We start from the raw sequence: 18,209 nt of genomic DNA, 5'->3' as shown, positions 1-18,209 counted from the left end.
CTTTGTTTATTTTTAAATATATTTGTATTGATTTCAGAGAAGAAGGGAGAGGGAGAGAGAGATAGAAACATCAATGATGAGAGAGAATCATTGATTGGCTGCCTCCTGCACGCCCCCTACTGGGGGTCGAGCCAGCGACCTAGGCACGTGCCCTTGACTGGAATCTAGCCCAGGCCCTTCAGTCTGCAGGCTGACGCTCTATCCACTGAGCCTAACCAGCTAGGGTGGTCTTATCATCTTTAGTAGAGATAGTTTCTTTGCTTCTGAGGCTAGTTAAAATGGAGTAACTCGCCCGTTTCCACACGCTGTGTACGTGGTGGAACATGGATTGTCCACACATTCTATTTCCCAGTTCTACTCCATTTCTGACACACATAATTGGCTTTCTGATTTCACAGTTAACTCAGGATCCAAAAGGCAGCCTTTTATGATATCCACTATTTTTTTTGAGTGTTCCTTTTGATTAATTTCAGGTCACTAAGTAGATCTAATAGAGATGAGATTGACAGAAACAATCTTGGCCTCACATCAATGAATACAGAACATTCATGGAGTGGGAGGAGAAAAGGTGCTGCCCCGTGGACAAAAAACTGGACCCAGAATGAATATAAAGACAGAGGATCTGGGGAGGGGAGGCACCATCAGGGAAAGACTCACTCCAAGTGCCTGTAGCTGAGTTGGTGTCGTCTCTCCCAAGATGAAGCTGCTGCTGCTGTGTCTGGGGCTGACGCTGGTCTGTGCCCATCATGAAGGAAACCATGATGTTGTGACAAGCAACTTCGATATGTCAAAGGTAGAGCTGGGGGAGTATAGGGTCTTCTGACTTTGGGGTGGTTTGGGAGATTCTGAAGCAAGATGGCCCTACTGGAGGGCAAGAGGCTTTTGACATATTGGACAAAGGGGGTGGTTTCTGATCTTGGACAAAAAGCAGTCGTAAGATGTGGGAAAATGATAACACTTGGGGACCTCCATTCTCATTGGAGGTCAGTGGAAGGAGCCTTTCATGTGGAGTCAACTGACCTGGGTTCTAATTCCATCTCCATATTGTTATGCCCAGATTTCAAGATCCCCAGTAGACCACCAGGGAGCCAGCCGAGTCCGATGCAAAAGCATAGAGTCTTTATTCAAACTAGTTTGCGCCCCCGCCCCCATCAGCCACACTTGCTGATGCAAGCTGCCGAGAGAGCACGAGAGCCCCGTGGGAAGAGGGGTTTAATAGGGGGGTTGGAGTAAGGGGAGGAGAGAGGACTGTGGGCCCTGCCGATTGGCCGGCGCAAGTCGATGTCTCGTTACACAGGATGTGGTCCTATCTATGGCGCTCACTTCCCTTGATTATACTTCTGGGAAGAAGCTTCTTGCTGAGCACATGGCTGCTGCCCAAAAATGGAGGATTCGGGGCAAGATGGAGGGCGTAGCCCTCGCCCTTTCACATATCACCACTATGAGTCCTGGCCCATAGGCCAGAGTTCAAGAATACAGATGTTTATGTGGTATCCCTTCTCTTCTTTTCTTACCCATTTTAATGGTTTTTTGCAGATTTCAGGGGAGTGGTATTCCATTCTCTTGGCCTCAGACATGAAGGAAATGATAGAAGAAAATGGTAGCATGAGAGTTTTTGTGGAATCCATCCAAGTCTTGGACAACTCTTCCTTGTCATTTAAATTTCATATGAAGTAAGTATGGCTTATTTTTTCTTGGAAAAAAAACACCAAAAGCCTGACTGTGGTGTTGGACTACTAAACACACACACACACACACACACACACACACACACACACTCATGTGTACACTCACATTGTGGGCTTGTATCCAAATTCAGAGTCATTTATCAGGCACTGATCCATGACATAATGAACTGAGAATTCAGAGATAAGAATTGGTGACAGGAATAAGTTTAATTGGGAGTAGGGGAGTTCAGAGATTGAGGGGTATCAGAATCATAAGAAATGTGGCAATACCATAGGTTAAGTGCATAGGATTGGGGGTCAACAGCCTAGCTATCTCTGGAAATGATCTCTTACTAGTTGTGTGACCTAGAAATTTTATCTCTATCCACCCCAACTTTCCCCTTGGGTAAAAGAGGATGATAATAATTCTCTCTCATGGATTTCTTTTTTGTGAAACAATGTTTATTGAGCACTTATCTGAGAGGTGGCACATCTGAGAACTCAACTGATGATGTAGGCAAGTAGCTATGTATATATATAAAACCCTAATATTCAAGTAGTCTGAATGGTGGAAAAACCAAACAGCCAAACAACCAAACAACCAGTCGCTGTGACATGCACTGACCACCAGGGGTCAGGTGTGGAATATGGCAGGCATCAGCAGCAAGCGGCAGAGCGCAAAACATGGTGGGCTTTGGCTGTAGCGGGGTGGTGGTACAGGTGAGCAGGGACGCCAGACCAAGGTGGGGCACTGGTTGCTGTCATCAGGGCGAGCCTCTGGTGGTTACTGAAAATTCTTTGTTCTCTCATGCCGCAGTAAAAGTGACATCAGTAGTAGACTCTTTCTTAAAGTAGCAAATAAATGAAATAAGGTAAATAAAAGCTGTTTCAAATTTGTACCAAAATGTTCTACATTTAATTGGAATCAGATACTCAAATCACAGGTGGAGTGTGCAGGAGCCAGACCCATCAATATCTCTTGGGCATCAGCTCATTCTGTTTTACAGGGTCAATGGAGAGTGTACTGAAATTTCTTTCATTTGTGACAAAACAGAAGGAAAGGGTGTATATAGTGTTGAATGTAAGTATACATTAAAAAGTGTTCATAAATTCTACTTTCAATTGCAAGAAATTTACTAAATCCCAATATCATTAGTATCTTGATTAATTCTCGATTGACACTTATTTAGGTAATGTAAATGGGGCCATCTAATAGCCAATATCCTCAATTTGGGAGAACCTGGTGTGTAAAAGCCAAAATATGGTACATAATATCATCAGAAAAAGGTAGCAATTTGGTCATATGCACCACCTACAACAAAAGAAAATAGGCACACACAAAAAGGAAATTTTTCTGATAGCTTTTCATTCCCTGCCCACTTTGTTGATTTTTGGTGGCCACTAACAGCAAATTGCTCACATAGAGTGCTGTTTATATAATGCCAGTGGGTTTATAGACAGGACAGAGACACATAGTTGGCAGAGATGGCCGAGGGAGCTAGGTGAGCTTAATAGAAGGTAAGTTGCAGCTGTAGCTGAATTTTTTACCACTACCAATCAATGTACTACTGCTTGTCAGTTCTACACTTAGAAGTCACCAGATGAAGCCTAAGGAGATGCAAATGGCAGACATTAGCTCTTACTCTATATCTCTTCCAGGGTATGCACTTATATTTGCTCTGTGAAAGAGAATAGGTAACGAATTTCACTTGCTTTCTATGCACTAAAGAAGTTCTGAGTTGTGTTCTCTTTCCCCCACAGATGATGGATACAATACATTTCACATAATTGAAGCTGTCTATAGTGACTATCTTATTTTTTATCTCAGTAATGTTAAGGATGAGGAAGAAGCCCAAGTGATGGAGCTCTATGGTAGAGTATTTTTATGTGGATATTCAACTTAGAGGATAAAGGAGACAAAATGATCCTTCCAATCTTATCCTGGGCCATCTCTCCTCCCCTGAAGAGAGGGGCTCACCTTAGGTAATCCTTCAGGCTCAGTGATGGAAAGATGATGAAATTTCTCATCATGCCAGAAGGGTATCCTAAAAATGTCAAATTCAAGACAGGAGATAGACCATCCCTGACTTCTGCCTAAGCACCAGTTGGTGTCAGTCATCTGCCCCCAAGAGCCTCAATGACCAAGACACAGGACACAGCAGTTATTGTCACTCTTCCCACAGCCCGAAAACCAGATGTGAGCCCAAAACTCAAGGAAAGGTTTAGAAAACTTTGCAAAAAAAATGGAATTACTAAGGAAAACATACTGGACTTGACCAAAGTCGGTAAGTTTAGTTATTTCTGGTTTTCTCTTCCTAAATTCCCATGTTACTGGGTGGAGAAATGCAAGAGAAGGTAACACCTCCCATCAGGCCCCTCTGTCCTGACCTGGGAAATCATTTGATCTCCTGCTGAGAAATAAATGGGTTGGTGTTTGACTGTGCCTGTCTCTGCAGATCGCTGTCTCCAGGCTCGAGGGAGCCATGATGCCCAGGCCTCCAGGTTGGTGATGTCTGATGGAAAGGGGTTAGCCCAGGGACCACTGCCTTCCAACACCATTAGGGGTTTGTGACCAAAGATTACAATAACAATAGTTGGGCAAGGAAGCTTGTGGGATGAGCTTGAAATGTGGAGTTCGTGGGTCCCATGAGCTGTAGAGCAAATGACCTATGCAACGGAAAGGAAAACAATGACATGTACCTTGCAGAGTTACTGTGTGGATATCCTGCTGGTAAAAGTAAAGTCCTAAAAGTAAAAAGATTAAGTCTTGGGATTTGCAATAGGAAAAGAATACTAGGGTGTGAACATGAAACCCAAATACATTTCCGTCTTCCAAGGCCAAAATGTGTGGTCTCACCCTCCAATATTTGGTAATACTGTCTCTCTTTATCTCTGCACATCCTTAGCTTCTAATCTGGAAACAGAGCTCTCTGACCTTCCAATTGTCTTTCATCTGAAAAATAGGCTCTGACTTTTCATCTGTTTCCTACCTTAGCTTTATTTTGCCCCGATTTGCCCTGATCCTAGAATTCTCTTTCTCAAGGAGATACTGAGAGACAATTGCTGCTGAGGCTGATACTGGCTCACCATGTTTCAGGACATGCCTCCACATCCCAGCTTCTCTACATTATCCAGATAATATATGGGAATATAATAGCAACTATGGCCTGCATAAAGTCAGCATTTAATACAAGGTAGCTATGGTTTGCCATTCTTCCTCAATTTATCAAAAATTCCTCAAAACATTTAATGCTGAGAATAGCAGAAACCAGCCTAGGGTCCTTAATGGATTATTTCTCTCTCTTTCTCATAGACTCAACTCAGGAAAGGTTAAGCAATAGAAAAACAACAACAACCAGCCATTGATTCAATGAACTCCTTCCCCCTATTCTGGAAAGAAACATAGGTTGCAGTACAGACTGATATCTATTTCCTCACCATTTTGCTCTGTAATAAAAATTCTCTTTGTCTTCAATTCAACCCAGGAAGAGCTTAATGAGTTCTGTGTTCTCTCTCATCTGCTTATTTAGTGCTGAGTGAATGCTTCCTGACCTGGGTTCCAGGATCTTCATCCCCATGGTCCCTGTGTCAGCCTGTGACAAGGTCTGCAACCTGATCTCCATCACTATCATCCAAGAAGGCCTTATCTCTGAATCTAAAGGATCTTCTCTAATTGTCTAGACTAGACAGACTCAACAATTCACCAAGAATCAAAGGTTTCCTCCAAATTTCTGACTCTGTTTGCCATACCCAGCACTCTACCATGAATAAGACCTCCTGTACCTGATCAATAAATGATTATTCTTGCAGTCATGTGATCAGTCTTGCTGTCTTTGTGTGTGAGAGAGACATGGGGCTGATGGCAAGGGAATGAGGGAATGTCCTTGACTCTGTACCCATAATGGTCCTCTAGCTTCTCAGAATCTTCCTGAATTTCAGAATTTCCCTCCCCAGCAGTCTCTGTCCCTGTGATGCTGCTCCCCCTTTGATTGGCCTATTTCTTAGTGATCCAATAAAGCAAACTGTGAGACTTGCCTCACAATTTCCCCCAATCCTAGAACTCTCTTTCTCAAGGGAGTACTGAGAGACAGATGCTGCGGAGGCTGATCCCAGCTCACCATGTTTCAGGACAAACCTCCACATCCCAGCTTCCTTACCTCATGCATTCTGTGGCACAGAGCATCATCCTTTCATGCTCTCGGAAATCCTCCTTCAACCAGAGCTGTTATCTACTGTGAGCGTGTTAAGTGAGATGCCAGGTAATGTGAACAATAGAGATCTTTAGCCATCTGTACTGGTACAGTCAGGAATCATCAAGGAGGCTAAATGGCTTTAACCTCTTCTGAGGGGGAGGGGAGCTTCTGGGCTTTGAAGAAAGGAAAGTTAAGGTTCTTCCTCCACTTATAATCCTTTCCTGACATCCGATGATAAAAACTGTCAAAGTTGCATGTGGGTGCTGGAACAGAGCAACATGGCTAGGGGGTTACCATGCAGGAAGAATGACTCAGTCATTATGAACATAAGCTTAAGCACAGAAGGCTTTCAAGGGATATGACACTCCACATATCTTACTCTGCCTTCATGTCAGAAGAAAAAGTAAGGCTCAGGCTTATTTCTCCAGAATTACACACTTGGCCTGGTTTGCTGATATGTGCAGAAGGCTGTGAAGAAAGTCAACCAGTCATTCTGGGACCTGTCATTTTCAAATGTTATTTAAAGGAAAGAAAAGCTAATGCCCAGAGGGTATGGCCTAGCAGATCCTTGGAAATGTTTAGAACATTAACAACCATAACAATCAATGCAAGGAGGACCACTTTGATGGTGGGAGATGGCTAGCTAGTGTCATATGCCAGGAAACTACAGCCAAGAGGGAGGCACACAAAGACCCTCAGCTGCTCCTGGATCAAACTTACTCTGAAACCTACCCCTCAGTTCCAAAATTTTTCTGTAAATGAGGCATGAAATGTTAAGAACACTCAAAAACAAGGAGTGGCCCTAGCTGGTTTTGCCCATTGAGTGAAGGGTCCCAGGTTTGATTCCAGTCGAGGGCACATACCTGGATTGCAGGTTTGATACCCTGCCCTGGTCAGGGTGCATTTAGGAGGCAACCAATTGATGTTTCTTTCTCTCTGTATCTCCCCTTCCCTTTCACTTTCTCTAAAAACCAATGGAAAAAATATCCTCAGGTGAAGATCAACAACAAAAAGCAAGGAGCGAATATGTCTATAAATCAGAAACAGAACAAAGTGGTTATTTTCAAGAGAAAAAAAGATAAAAGTTATGGTGGAATCAGCCATCAACAGGAGCTACACTACTGCTCTATGGGGCACTTTTCTCAGGGACTGGAGGGCCAAAGTCACAGCCAAGGCCTATTGGGATTTTCCACCATGACATGTAAATGCTAAGTTGTTTTTTCATTAGTCCCTACTCTTACCACACTGCCCATCAACACATTCTTAGGGTCTGAAAACAAACTGAGTTGGGTCAAGAGTGGGAAACAAGCCTATTGTAAAGAACGCCACAGGAAAATGGCCCAATGCAGGCAGGTGTGAATTGGGATTACTCAATAGATCATATAGGCCTCACTTCCTTCAAGAGTTAACTCTACCACTGTATCGGAAATACAGTGAGGACACTCTATTCTTGGCATACAGCTGGACAGGAGAAACGGGTCCTGTACTAGTTTCCTGTTTGTGCCGGAACAAATCGCCACAAATTTAGCCTTAAAACAGCACAAGTTTATTATACTACAGTTTTTGAGGTCAGACGTCTGACACATGGCTACTAGTACCAAACCCAAATGAGTCCCATGTCTGTCAATGTATTCAGATCATCATCTATGTCCTTTCTCAGAGTTTTAAAATTCTCTCCTTGGTCGTCTTCTTGTGTATTCTTGTTTGCTAATTCCTATATACTTTTGTTACCAGAGAAATTAGGGAGTCCATTTTTCCCGACCCTAGTGGGTGTGGGGTGGCTCTTGTGGTATCTTCTGAAAGAGAATTTTCTAAGATTCACACAGGAGAATGAATGGGTTTTACTGGCATGGTGTTACATTCCTCAGTTGTAAAGTCCCATGCCCCTTAACTGAGTCCTGAAAAAGATGCAGCTGGGAGTTCAGCAAAGCCAAAGCAAGGCCAGTGTCCAGAGCTGCTGTTTCATGCTGCAGCCGAGTCCAGTCCTGCATCAGATTATTTAAAATCCATTAGTCCATTGTGTGGAATCCACATTGTGTGGAATCCACATTGTGTGGCATCCACAGGGCCATGTGGGGGAATGCAGGGAAGTGTGCCCCCTGCAACAGGAGTCCCAAGAGGTCCAAGAGCCATGAATGGGAACTTCCTTTGTGCAGAAGTTTAAATATTCAGGTTTCAAGCCCTTGCAGTGGCCACACCTATTATGGCCCATTACCTGTTCCCAGGTGTGATTGACAGACAGGTAAGCACCTTTCCACCTCACTCAGACCTTACTGGGAATGTGTCTATTGTCCAGTCCCTTCCCCAGTGATCAGTGGGGAACAGACTTGAAGAGTGGCAAGCCTATATTATCCAGTCTTTCCTTTGCTCCTTTCCTGTTAAATAATAACCAGATTATTACAAGGGTATCACTTTCATCAGTTTGTTTGTTTTACTGTATCCAGTTTTTCTATTTAGAATTAGCCAGCTGGGCTCAGTTTAGATGATCCCAATTTTCTTGACAACATCCAAAGCATAATAGTTGGGAGACAGTCAAATGTATGCCTCTTGTCTCCATCTAGCCTGATCAGGGCGTTGACCTTGGACATGTCAATGTCACAGAGCTTCCTCACGGCCTGTTTGAACTGGTGCTTGTTGGCCTTGACATGCACAATGAACACAAGTGTACTGTTGGCTTCTATGTTCTTCATCGGTGGTCAGGGGGGACTTGATGATGGCATAGTGTTCTGGCTTGTTTCTCCTGGGGGTGCTTTCCCAAGGATATTTAGGCTGCCTTCAGTGCCACAGTGTCTTTGGCCATCGAAGGCAGGTAACATACAGATCTCTTTTATGGCTGTGGACGCTTTCAGCACTGCTTTCTTTGCCTTCAAAGCCTTTGTTTTGGCTTTGGCTTTGGGAGGGGCAGGGGCTTCCTTCTTCACTTTGGGCTCCATCTTTGTGAAAAAGGTTGTTTTTCTAATCATTAGTTATGATCATGAGTTTTTGCTGGTATAGAGAAATATACCAATATATACCAAATATACCAATAACTTACTATTGATTCCTGCAAGCTAATGTCTCTAGCAACTTTGATGGAAGTTTTTATAGTTATAATGAAATTAGTTCCAATATTTTGTGGATTTTGTTGGTTTTATAGGTATTTGGTCATATTGTTGCAAATGTCAATATATCTCTTCCAATACTTACGCTTCTTTCTCTCTTTATTTTTCTCCTCTCCTTGTAACTTTAGCCAGAACCCCCTAGGGCACTTAAATATTGAAACCATGTTTTCTATACCAGAAGTTGGTTTGGAACTATGGCCCATAGGCCAAATCCTGTCCACTAACTATTTTGTATTGCCCGTGAGCCAAGACATGTGTAATCAACGCAATATTAAAAACACTATTTTCAACCCAATGATGCAAATTTCCAATAATTTTATTTCAAAAAAGAATCCATTCCTCTCACTGATAGATTTTTATTTTCAAAACAAATTATACTCAATATTCAATTTTGAATTTCATCAAAAAACGTGGAAATGTGTTTTCTCGATTATTCTATTAGTACCTACACAATATCTTTAATTTTGCCTCTTGGCCTGCAAGACCTAAAATGTGTCCTATCCTGCCCTTTAGAGAAAATGTTTGCTGGCTCTTCTCTGTACCATCGCCTCTCCCCTGACTGCTATTTGCTATAGTTATTTGTTATGCACTGACCCTCAAATGCACAATTTTGTCCAAACAAACCTCTCAGAGTGCCTTCATTAAAATGGGCATTAAATTATCTAATCGTGGGATCCAGGAGATATTTTTAAGTTGTCCTCTTACTGCTTCCCTTGAATGACTTAAAGCTGAAAGGAGGAAATGCAGATAAATGTCAAATAAACTTCCAGAGTCAATGTCAAACCAGGACACCCTGAGGTTATTTGGGGTTCCAAGAGCAACAATGAAGACTCCAGATCTCCTGTCCCAGCTGAGGGGACTTTGCCGTCTGAATCTCTGGTCTCAGGACAGACTTTAGTTGGACCTGTCTGTTCTTGGAAGTAGGCCCATCAAGACACCAGTGGTTGTTCTTAAAAGTTAACTCTTCTGAAACATTGTTCTGCTGCTTAAAGCTCTGTTACTAGAAGAACAGGCGATTGCTGGCTGACCCCTTGGTAAGGAAAGACAGGGGACTGGCGAGCCAGCTTGCTGAAGAGAGCCTGGCCCGGACAGAAGCTGAGCAGCTGCACTGACAGAGGACCCGGCTGCCAGGATTCCCACCTCCACCTTCAGTTTCCCAGGTTTCTGTTAAACCTGAGTCATTATGACCCACCCCAAAATGGGAATTTGAAAAACAGAAAATCCAGATATATAACCAATTGCCTATGGAAATGTCACATAAAATAAGGCAGCATATCCAGTCAGTGGGGAAAGCATAGACCTTTAGTAAGTTATCGTAAGTAATTAGGACCATGAAAAAAGATAACATTAGGATAAATTGCAAAGGGTATGTAAAGGAAAAAATAGGAGAACTGGAGGGAAATCTGAGTGAATTCCTTTACATTCTGGTCTTGAGGGAAACATTCCTAATTACGATTCAAAATAGGCCAATAAAATATAGTGATAAAATTGAGTACGCAAACCCAGAAAACTTTTACGTAACAAAAAATACTACCTGAGAAAAATTAAGGCACTAGCTGAGAGAAAAATTTTACTAACATATTACAAAGTTTTAGTGTCACCAATATTATAAAAAGCTTTGAAAATTTGAGAAGAAAAATCAATGATATGATAAGAAAAAATAAACATATCAATAAAAATAAAAACATTAAGCATCACCAATAATGGGGCCACCAAAGAATAAATACAAATGGCCCTTAAATATGAGATGTTCTACCTCACTCAGGAGAGAAATGCACATTAAAATTATATTGAGATGCACGCTCTTACATATCACATTGGCAAAAATTCCAAGTCTAACAACCTGCTCAGTTGGTGATGCTGTAGGTAGATGGTCTCAAAGCCGCTGCTGGCGTTCAGGGGCCTTTGTAGGGAGCGGCTCTAGGGTCAAGCCTCAGGCTGACCTGTGGCAGGGCCACAAACAAGTCCCAGCCTGGAGGGCAGAGCTCTCCTAGCATAATTAAGCCTGGCCTTGTAGCCCTCCCTAATTCCTTCCTAAGTAGCTAGTGGGCTGTGGGAGGTGCAGCAAGTGTTGCCAAAACAAGAACATTTGTATACATGTTAATCTACCCTTGTCTTAATCAGACTACAAAATAAAGCATGGGCTTGCAGGCTGGGTCTTTTGTGTCCTCATCCAGGCACAGGAGATCCACTAAGCCCCAGCTGTATTCTCTTATCTGTCTTTTCTTCAATCCTTGGCCGTGCTGGCAGGGCACAGGCCTTCCTATGCACCAGCTATTACAACATCAATAAACAGGCAGGCGTTCTTTTTCTTCAAAGTTGAAACACTATATGGCTCTGGGAACTGGTAGAAAGGATTTGAGAATTTTCTTTTCCCCTCTCCTTCAAATCACTGGAGGTAACATGACTATTAAGCCAAGTTCAATTGTTTTAACTGAATTTTAATTTTTTAAAATTTTAATCACTTTCCTCTAACTAAAACAATCGCCTGATTTATAATGTTTTCCATTGTCACATGCCTCGGTCATTTAAGAAAGTCACATGCGCACACACTTTACCATTTTTTGTTTGTTTGTTTTTGTTTTGTCGTTGTTGTTTTTGTAATAATAAAGCTCCAATGATCTTAAAAAAATAATGGTTGCTGAGGAACACCAAAAGGAGTGGTGATTGTAATGGACTGAGCATATAAACAAGGACCATCCACAAATACAGCCCTAAATCCATTTAAATATGGGGGTGCTTAAAAGCCTAAACCAGAATATTTCTCAATGAGAATATTTTTCAAGAGGTCCCATGGGGTCACCTTATTATTGCAGCATGAAAAACATACTTTACAACAGCGACATCTGGTGGCTACCCTCTTACCCAGATGACTAAATTAAGCATCACCACTAACGGGGCCCTCTGAGATTATGTGTCTCCTTGTGTGATGCAATACGCAGTACACGGCATCACCTATGACAAATTATTGCCCAAAATGCTTAACTTAAAATTAATCAAGACTTTAGCCCTAATCTCCAGTTTACAGGAAATTAAAGGGATGTAGGAACAGGTTAGATAGCAGTATGAGAACCCAGACAAACCCAGAGATAGGACATTAAACAACAACAACACACACTGGCTTCGTCTCTTCAAAAAGTCAACATCATCTTGTACGTCAATTGTAAGTGAAAAAGTTTTTAACTCAATTTCATGGGGGAGGGCGGGAATCAAAGATGTAGGAAAAAAGTGAGAGGATGGTTCCCAAGATGCTATTGATCACTGATCTGTTACTTGAAGTTTCTAATAAAGGCTCGTATGGCTAACAGGGCTGCAGTTTTTGGTGCTCCTGATTGATCAGGTTGAGCCCTCTGGTCCAGGATCTCAAAAGCATGTGAGGGACAGGGGGGCTGCAGGCCAAGGGAGATCAGATCAAAACTTGATGCAAGAAGGACGAGAACCAGAACTCAATCTCTCTCCCTCTTCTGCCTGCACAGAGCATCCTCACCAATAGTAGATCATTTCATAAAACATGTCTTTATATGCCAGGGGTTACTATAAGTCACAAACATAGTTTTCATTCTGAAATTAGAGTGTCCACTTTAATTTATTAATCAACATTTTGATATTCATTGTGAAGAGAGGTCTTCTCCCTTCTCCTAGGGCTAAGGCCACGGCAGACTTCAGGGGAGTGTCTTTTTCTCTTTTCCCCACTTCTTCACTCTTAGATTCCCAAGGGCAGCTTCTGGCCTATAAGAGATTCGAGTGCAGAGAGGAAGAAGGAACAGGGAGTGAAAACTGGCTGAAACTATCATAAGATGGCTTTGTGCTCTCTGGACTTGGCAGGTGTTTAAAGCTGACCCTTACTCATATGTGTTCCCCTGAAAGGTTTCTCTATCTGCCCCTGCTTCCCCCGCACGGTGCTCTTTTGACTGGCTTCTTCTGTCCCCTCCCAACCCTCATCCAGCATCTTTCTGGAAGGCCATCTTTTTGGGAAAATGTCTTTGTAATCCTGGCCAACATTTTCTGCAAGCATTTCTGAGAATTCTGGCCTTTGTCCTCAGTTATGGAGAGGTATCTCTTAAAAATATCCTACCTGAGAAGAATGCCTTTGTGTACCTAGGGGTCTTGGGCCACACCAAACAGTCTAACGGTGGGATTTATGATGGGGGTTTGGGGCCATGTGGTATCAGCTCAGCACAGGTTGTCAACCCTGTAATGTTAAAGTCTACATGACGGAGCTCTAATAAAAACTCGCCGCCAAGGCTCAGGCAAGCTTCTCTGGTTGGCAATTCTCCGTGCATATTGTCACACGTTTTTGCCAGGAGAGTAGCACCATCCATGAGTCCGTTAGGAGAGGACAACTGCAGGCTCCATTCTTGGGACCTTCCTGACTCTGCCCTATGCATCTCTTTCCTGGGCTGATTTTAATCCATGTCTTTTTACTGTCAAAAGCATCACTGAGAGTTTAACAGCTTCCAGTGTGAGTTCTTTGAATGAAGTATCAAACCTGAGGGTCATCTTGGGAACCCTCCTAACTTGCCATCACTGTCAAAAGGGAGGGTGGTCTTGTAGATGGTCTCCCCAACATGGCAAGGGCCTTGAACAAGCAGATGTCTAATAAGTGTTCACAGAATGAAGGAAAGGATGAAGGAATTTGTATATACCAGCAGAAGAAGCCATGGCAGTTACCTAAGGGTAGTGTTTTCTCAAATGCAGTATGATAAGGTTTGTGCTCATGTTGTTGTTTTTTGTTAATCCTCACCCAAGGATATTTTTCCATTGATTTTTTAGAGAGAGTGCAAGAGAGAGGGAAAGACAGAGAGAGAGAGAAACTTTGATGTGAGATAAACACATTGATTGGTTGCCTCCTGCATTAGCCCCAACAAGGGGCTGTTGGGTTTTGTTTTTTGTTTTGTTTGTTGTGTGTGTGTGTGTGTGTGTGTGTGTGTGTGTGTGTGTGTAATTAAATTTTTTTGTTAATCCTCATCTGAGGATATTTTTCCATTGATTTTTAGATAGAGTGGAAGAGAGGGGGAAAGACATAGAGAGAGAAACATCAATGTGAGAGAGACACATCAATTGGTTGCCTCCCCACATGGCCAACCAGGGCCAGGGATTGAGCCTGCAACCGAGGTACGTGCCCTTGACTAGAATCGAACCTGGACTATTTGGTGTGGCCCTCTAATCCGCAGGCTGATGTATCCACTGAGCAAAACTGGCTAGGTTGTGCTCACATTTTGCGTGACAAAATTAGACTTTTTAATATTGTGGGTTTTCTTCCCAAGTACACTTGGACTTTTCTGGTCACACCTTAAACACATTTCAATTGCCACACCACTTCAAAGACTAAACATTAAGCAGACTTCTGCCTGAAGAGTGGGAATATTAGCATTGTCATAAAGCTCTTCACCGAGTAGAGGCAGGATTTGAGGCTGGCCTGAACTATTGCCCATTGTACCTTTCTCCAGAGTTCCTTCAATATGGACACAGGAGGGCACACCCTCTACTCATAGTTGGCAAAAGCTTCACAGTCGGGAATGACCACTCTAAGAAACCTCAGGGACACAGCACACTCCCTAAACTGCTGTCCATGGACAAAATGAGGTCTCCCCTCAGTAAGAGACCATGCTACTTATGACTCCGGGGAAGGATAAAGCCTGTAGATGTAACATCGAGGGCTTCCTCCCTGTTCTTCCTCCTTTGGAGACCCAGGGAAGGTCTTCTCCATCTTCTTTGGCACCTTCGACCTCAGAGACAGAAGCAACCCATTAACAGGTTACTTTCCATAAGTATCTCAGGGCTGCTTTTTCCTCCCACACTGTTTTCAAGAGTGAATTGCTGAGTATAAGGCAGTTGCCATATACTCATTATCAGAGAACAGAAAGTATGTTCAGATAGTATGGGAATGACGCCCAGCAGACCTCAAAAAGAACTTTAGATTCCTAATTCCTATCAGCTTCTTCATGGTCTGGTATCTGGGTTTTTGCCCAGGAGGCAATTCTGGCCTCAGAAATCACCAAAGAAATATCGGCTACATTATCCAGACCTGGGGGCACTGCCCTTTTAACCTTTAGATCCCCAACCGAGAGATAAAGTTTTGATCAGATATCCTCACGTGATGCAGAATTTTGGTTCAGATGTCCATAGTCTCTTTGCAAGAATTCCTACTTCCATCCTAGGAATTTAAAGTCAACTTCCATTTGCACACTTCCCTGATGGGTCAATTCTGCATTAGTGGAATCCAAATATTAGGTGGTGCCTCCTAGCTTTTAAGTTCTATAGAACACTGGCTTGAACCCTCCCTTCTACAGTCTGTGGAAGTCCAAAGCTATTTAAACAGTTACTACAAGTTCTCAGGGGGTATGTTCTTATGTTCACTCAGTTTCCACGCTCAGCCTCCCTGGGCTGCCTTTCTTTGAGATATCACAATTCTTAAGAAATATCCTTTAACTACCAACTACTTAAAACACCCCAACTAATCGTACCATCTCTCTCCATTTTTTTTCTCCAGGCTCTCCAAACAAATTTCTTTATCATAGCAAAGTTCTTGCTCCTGAACCCCATTCTTTTATCAAAATATTTTTTGTTTAAACAATTAAAATGTTTTTCTTCATCTCATAAAGAACTATTTTGGTGCCATTGGGTTCAATGAACCATATTATGTATTTGTCCTGGTCAAGATGGTAACTGCCCCGTCTAGTGTGCAAGAGATCCAATGGAATCAAATTGCAGCCAAGTGACTGGATAGCTTCCTTAGGGGATGATGCTGTATCAGAGGTTCAGTGTTGCTCTTTGCTGCTAACAGGTTGGACTTTAAACAGAAGCAAGATCAACTGTTAGACCAAGGCATAGCCTCCATCCCTGGTTACTTTGTTAACGCACTCCTTGTACCAACACTCAGGTAGCTGATGATGGAGGTCTTGGCCTGCCTGTTGATGGCGGAGGCCTTCACCCTTGAAATCAACTTCTATTCCCAGCTTAAACATCTCTGTCACCACCACCACCACCACCACCACACACACACACACACACACACACACACATTCCCTCACTGTTCTTTCCCTAGCCTCAACAGTGACATGTGGGTGCCCTCCCTGGCCTACTGTCCCTGATCGTCACAGAAATGATTGTTCCTCTCTTTTCCTTTATAACGGGACTCTCCTCACCCTCCTTCCCCATCTTTCTCTTCTGAGACAAGATTTCATGTTTGATATGGAAGGATTGTTGGCTCTAACTGAGGTCACTTGCAAACTCTGAACTGGGGCTCCAGTGTCTGATCCCTTGTCTGAACACAAAATAGGTGTCCCAATGTCTCAGTCCTCAGATGTGGTAAGGTCCCTACTCTCTTATCTCTAAAGAAAAATTTAGGCCTCAGCTAAATAGGGTTGAGGTACAAGGATACCAAAACTGGGTGGCATAAACTTGGGGTTCAAGAATAAGAGGGACTATGAACTAATAGGGGATTGAGAGATAAATCCCACGCTGAAAGAAATGAGCCAATATAAAACACTCTCCAATACTGGGAAAGAATGAGTGATTGCCCTCTGGGCCCAAATCCCATAAAAAGTCTAGGCCTGCACATGCTGGTCTCTTACATGATCAAGGGACAGGGCCAAGAATCTCTAATTTCAGAAACCAGTGAGAGCAGGTATCATTGTCTTGGTGAAAAGTGGTAAGTTTGAGAAAACATATCCTATATAATAAAAGGATAATATGCAAATTGACCCTAACAGCAGAATGACTGGGAATGACTGGTCACTATGACACACACTGACCACCAGGGGGCAGATGCTCAATGCAGGAGCTGCCCCCTGGTGGTCAGTACTCTCCCACAGGGGGAGCTCTGCTCAGCCACAAGCCAGGCTGACGGCTGCCTGCACAGCAGTGGTGGCGGGAGCCTCTCCTGCCTTCTCAGCAGCACTAAGGATGTCTGACTGCAGCTTAGGTCTGCTCCCCGCTGGCAAGTGGACATCCCCTGAGGGCTCCCAGGCTGCCAGAGAGATGTCTGACTGCCAGCTTTGGCCCGATCCCCCAGGGAGCGGGCCTAAGCCAGCAGGTGGACATCCCCCCGAGGGGTCCCCGACTGCGAGAGGGCACAGGCCGGGCTGAGAGACGCCCCTCCCCCCAAAGTGCACAAATTTTTGTGCACAGGACCTCTAGTGTTATATATTTTCCAAAGACATGTTCAATAGAAAGTATTTATGTTTGAGTACTTTAAAAGCTCAAAACTGTGTAGAAAACAAGATGTTATTCCCACATAATATTTCATGTACATCTATGTGGCCTATCTCCCTACCTCCCTGTGACCTCCTCTAGTCCAAAGAGAGGCCAACCCCTTCTCTCTACAGTAGGATCTAGATCAGCCGTGGGCAAACTATGGCCCGCGGGCCGGATCTGGCCCGTTTGAAATGAATAAAACTAAAAAAAAAAAGACTGTACCCTTTTATGTAATGATGTTTACTTTGGATTTATATTAGTTCACACAAACACTCCATCCATGCTTTTGTTCCAGCCCTCCGGTCCAGTTTAAGAACCCATTGTGGCCCTCGAGTCAAAAAGTTTGCCCACCCCTGATCTAGATCCATCACTGCCCTCTCCACCCGAATTCTTCAACCAATTCCTTCCCACTGGCTCTTTTCCCTCTGCCTAAAACCTTTCCCAATAACCACACTTGAAGGCCAGGGATGCCATGTTGCACAGCTGCCCAAAGCACCACTGAATCAGTCTATGTGAATGGCGCCCCCTGGAGTTGAACAGTGTGCACTGAATAGAATGAATGAACTGTGATGAAGCGTAGAAAGGAGCATTTCCTCTGTTCACTAGGTGGCGCTCAGGCAATTTTCAACTATGTGATGTGTCAAGGGCTCAGAGATTCACTGCAGCAATTTGGCAATCTCACTACTATTTTCTTAGCTAAGTAAACCTTTATTATACGGGTCCTGGGATTATAGACTCAGACTCTAAAAGAAGCTTTGGGTTTGTGTATCTTTAACTTAAAACATCTCCAGTGGAAGAAGTATCATTCCCCCTTAAAGAGCTCAGTCAGCTGTTCATGCATTCATTCAAGAAGCATTTATTGAGCACCTACTACATATCAGGCACTGTGCTCCATGCTGACGATTCAGCTGAGGATAAAAAGAAAGAAAGAGGGGGCAAAACAACAACACGATCTCTGCACTCATGGACCTTTCAGGCATTCGTTAAAAATTCATACAAATACCATTAAATTATAACAGTGGAAAGACCTGCAAATGAGAGGTACATGA

At 43.2% G+C, this 18,209-nt stretch overlaps 1 protein-coding gene across 1 annotated transcript; it reads left to right on the top strand.

The window, feature by feature from the left end:
- Positions 1-644: 644 nt before the first annotated feature.
- LOC308527696 (lipocalin Can f 6.0101-like) lies at positions 645-4,239 on the top strand (the record flags this gene model as incomplete). Its single annotated transcript, XM_081103120.1, has 6 exons — positions 645-793; positions 1,537-1,673; positions 2,675-2,748; positions 3,429-3,539; positions 3,851-3,952; positions 4,124-4,239. Exons 1-6 carry the CDS (start codon positions 698-700, stop codon positions 4,237-4,239), a joined length of 636 nt encoding a protein of 211 aa, XP_080959246.1. The 5' UTR covers positions 645-697.
- Positions 4,240-18,209: the final 13,970 nt, after the last annotated feature.

The sequence above is a fragment of the Myotis nattereri genome (genome assembly GCF_964212035.1).
Source record: "Myotis nattereri genome assembly, chromosome: 12".
In the NCBI taxonomy this organism is placed as follows: domain Eukaryota; kingdom Metazoa; phylum Chordata; class Mammalia; order Chiroptera; family Vespertilionidae; genus Myotis; species Myotis nattereri.
The sequence above is the reverse complement of the archived record's forward strand: the minus strand, read 5'-3'. Positions and strand labels throughout refer to the sequence as shown.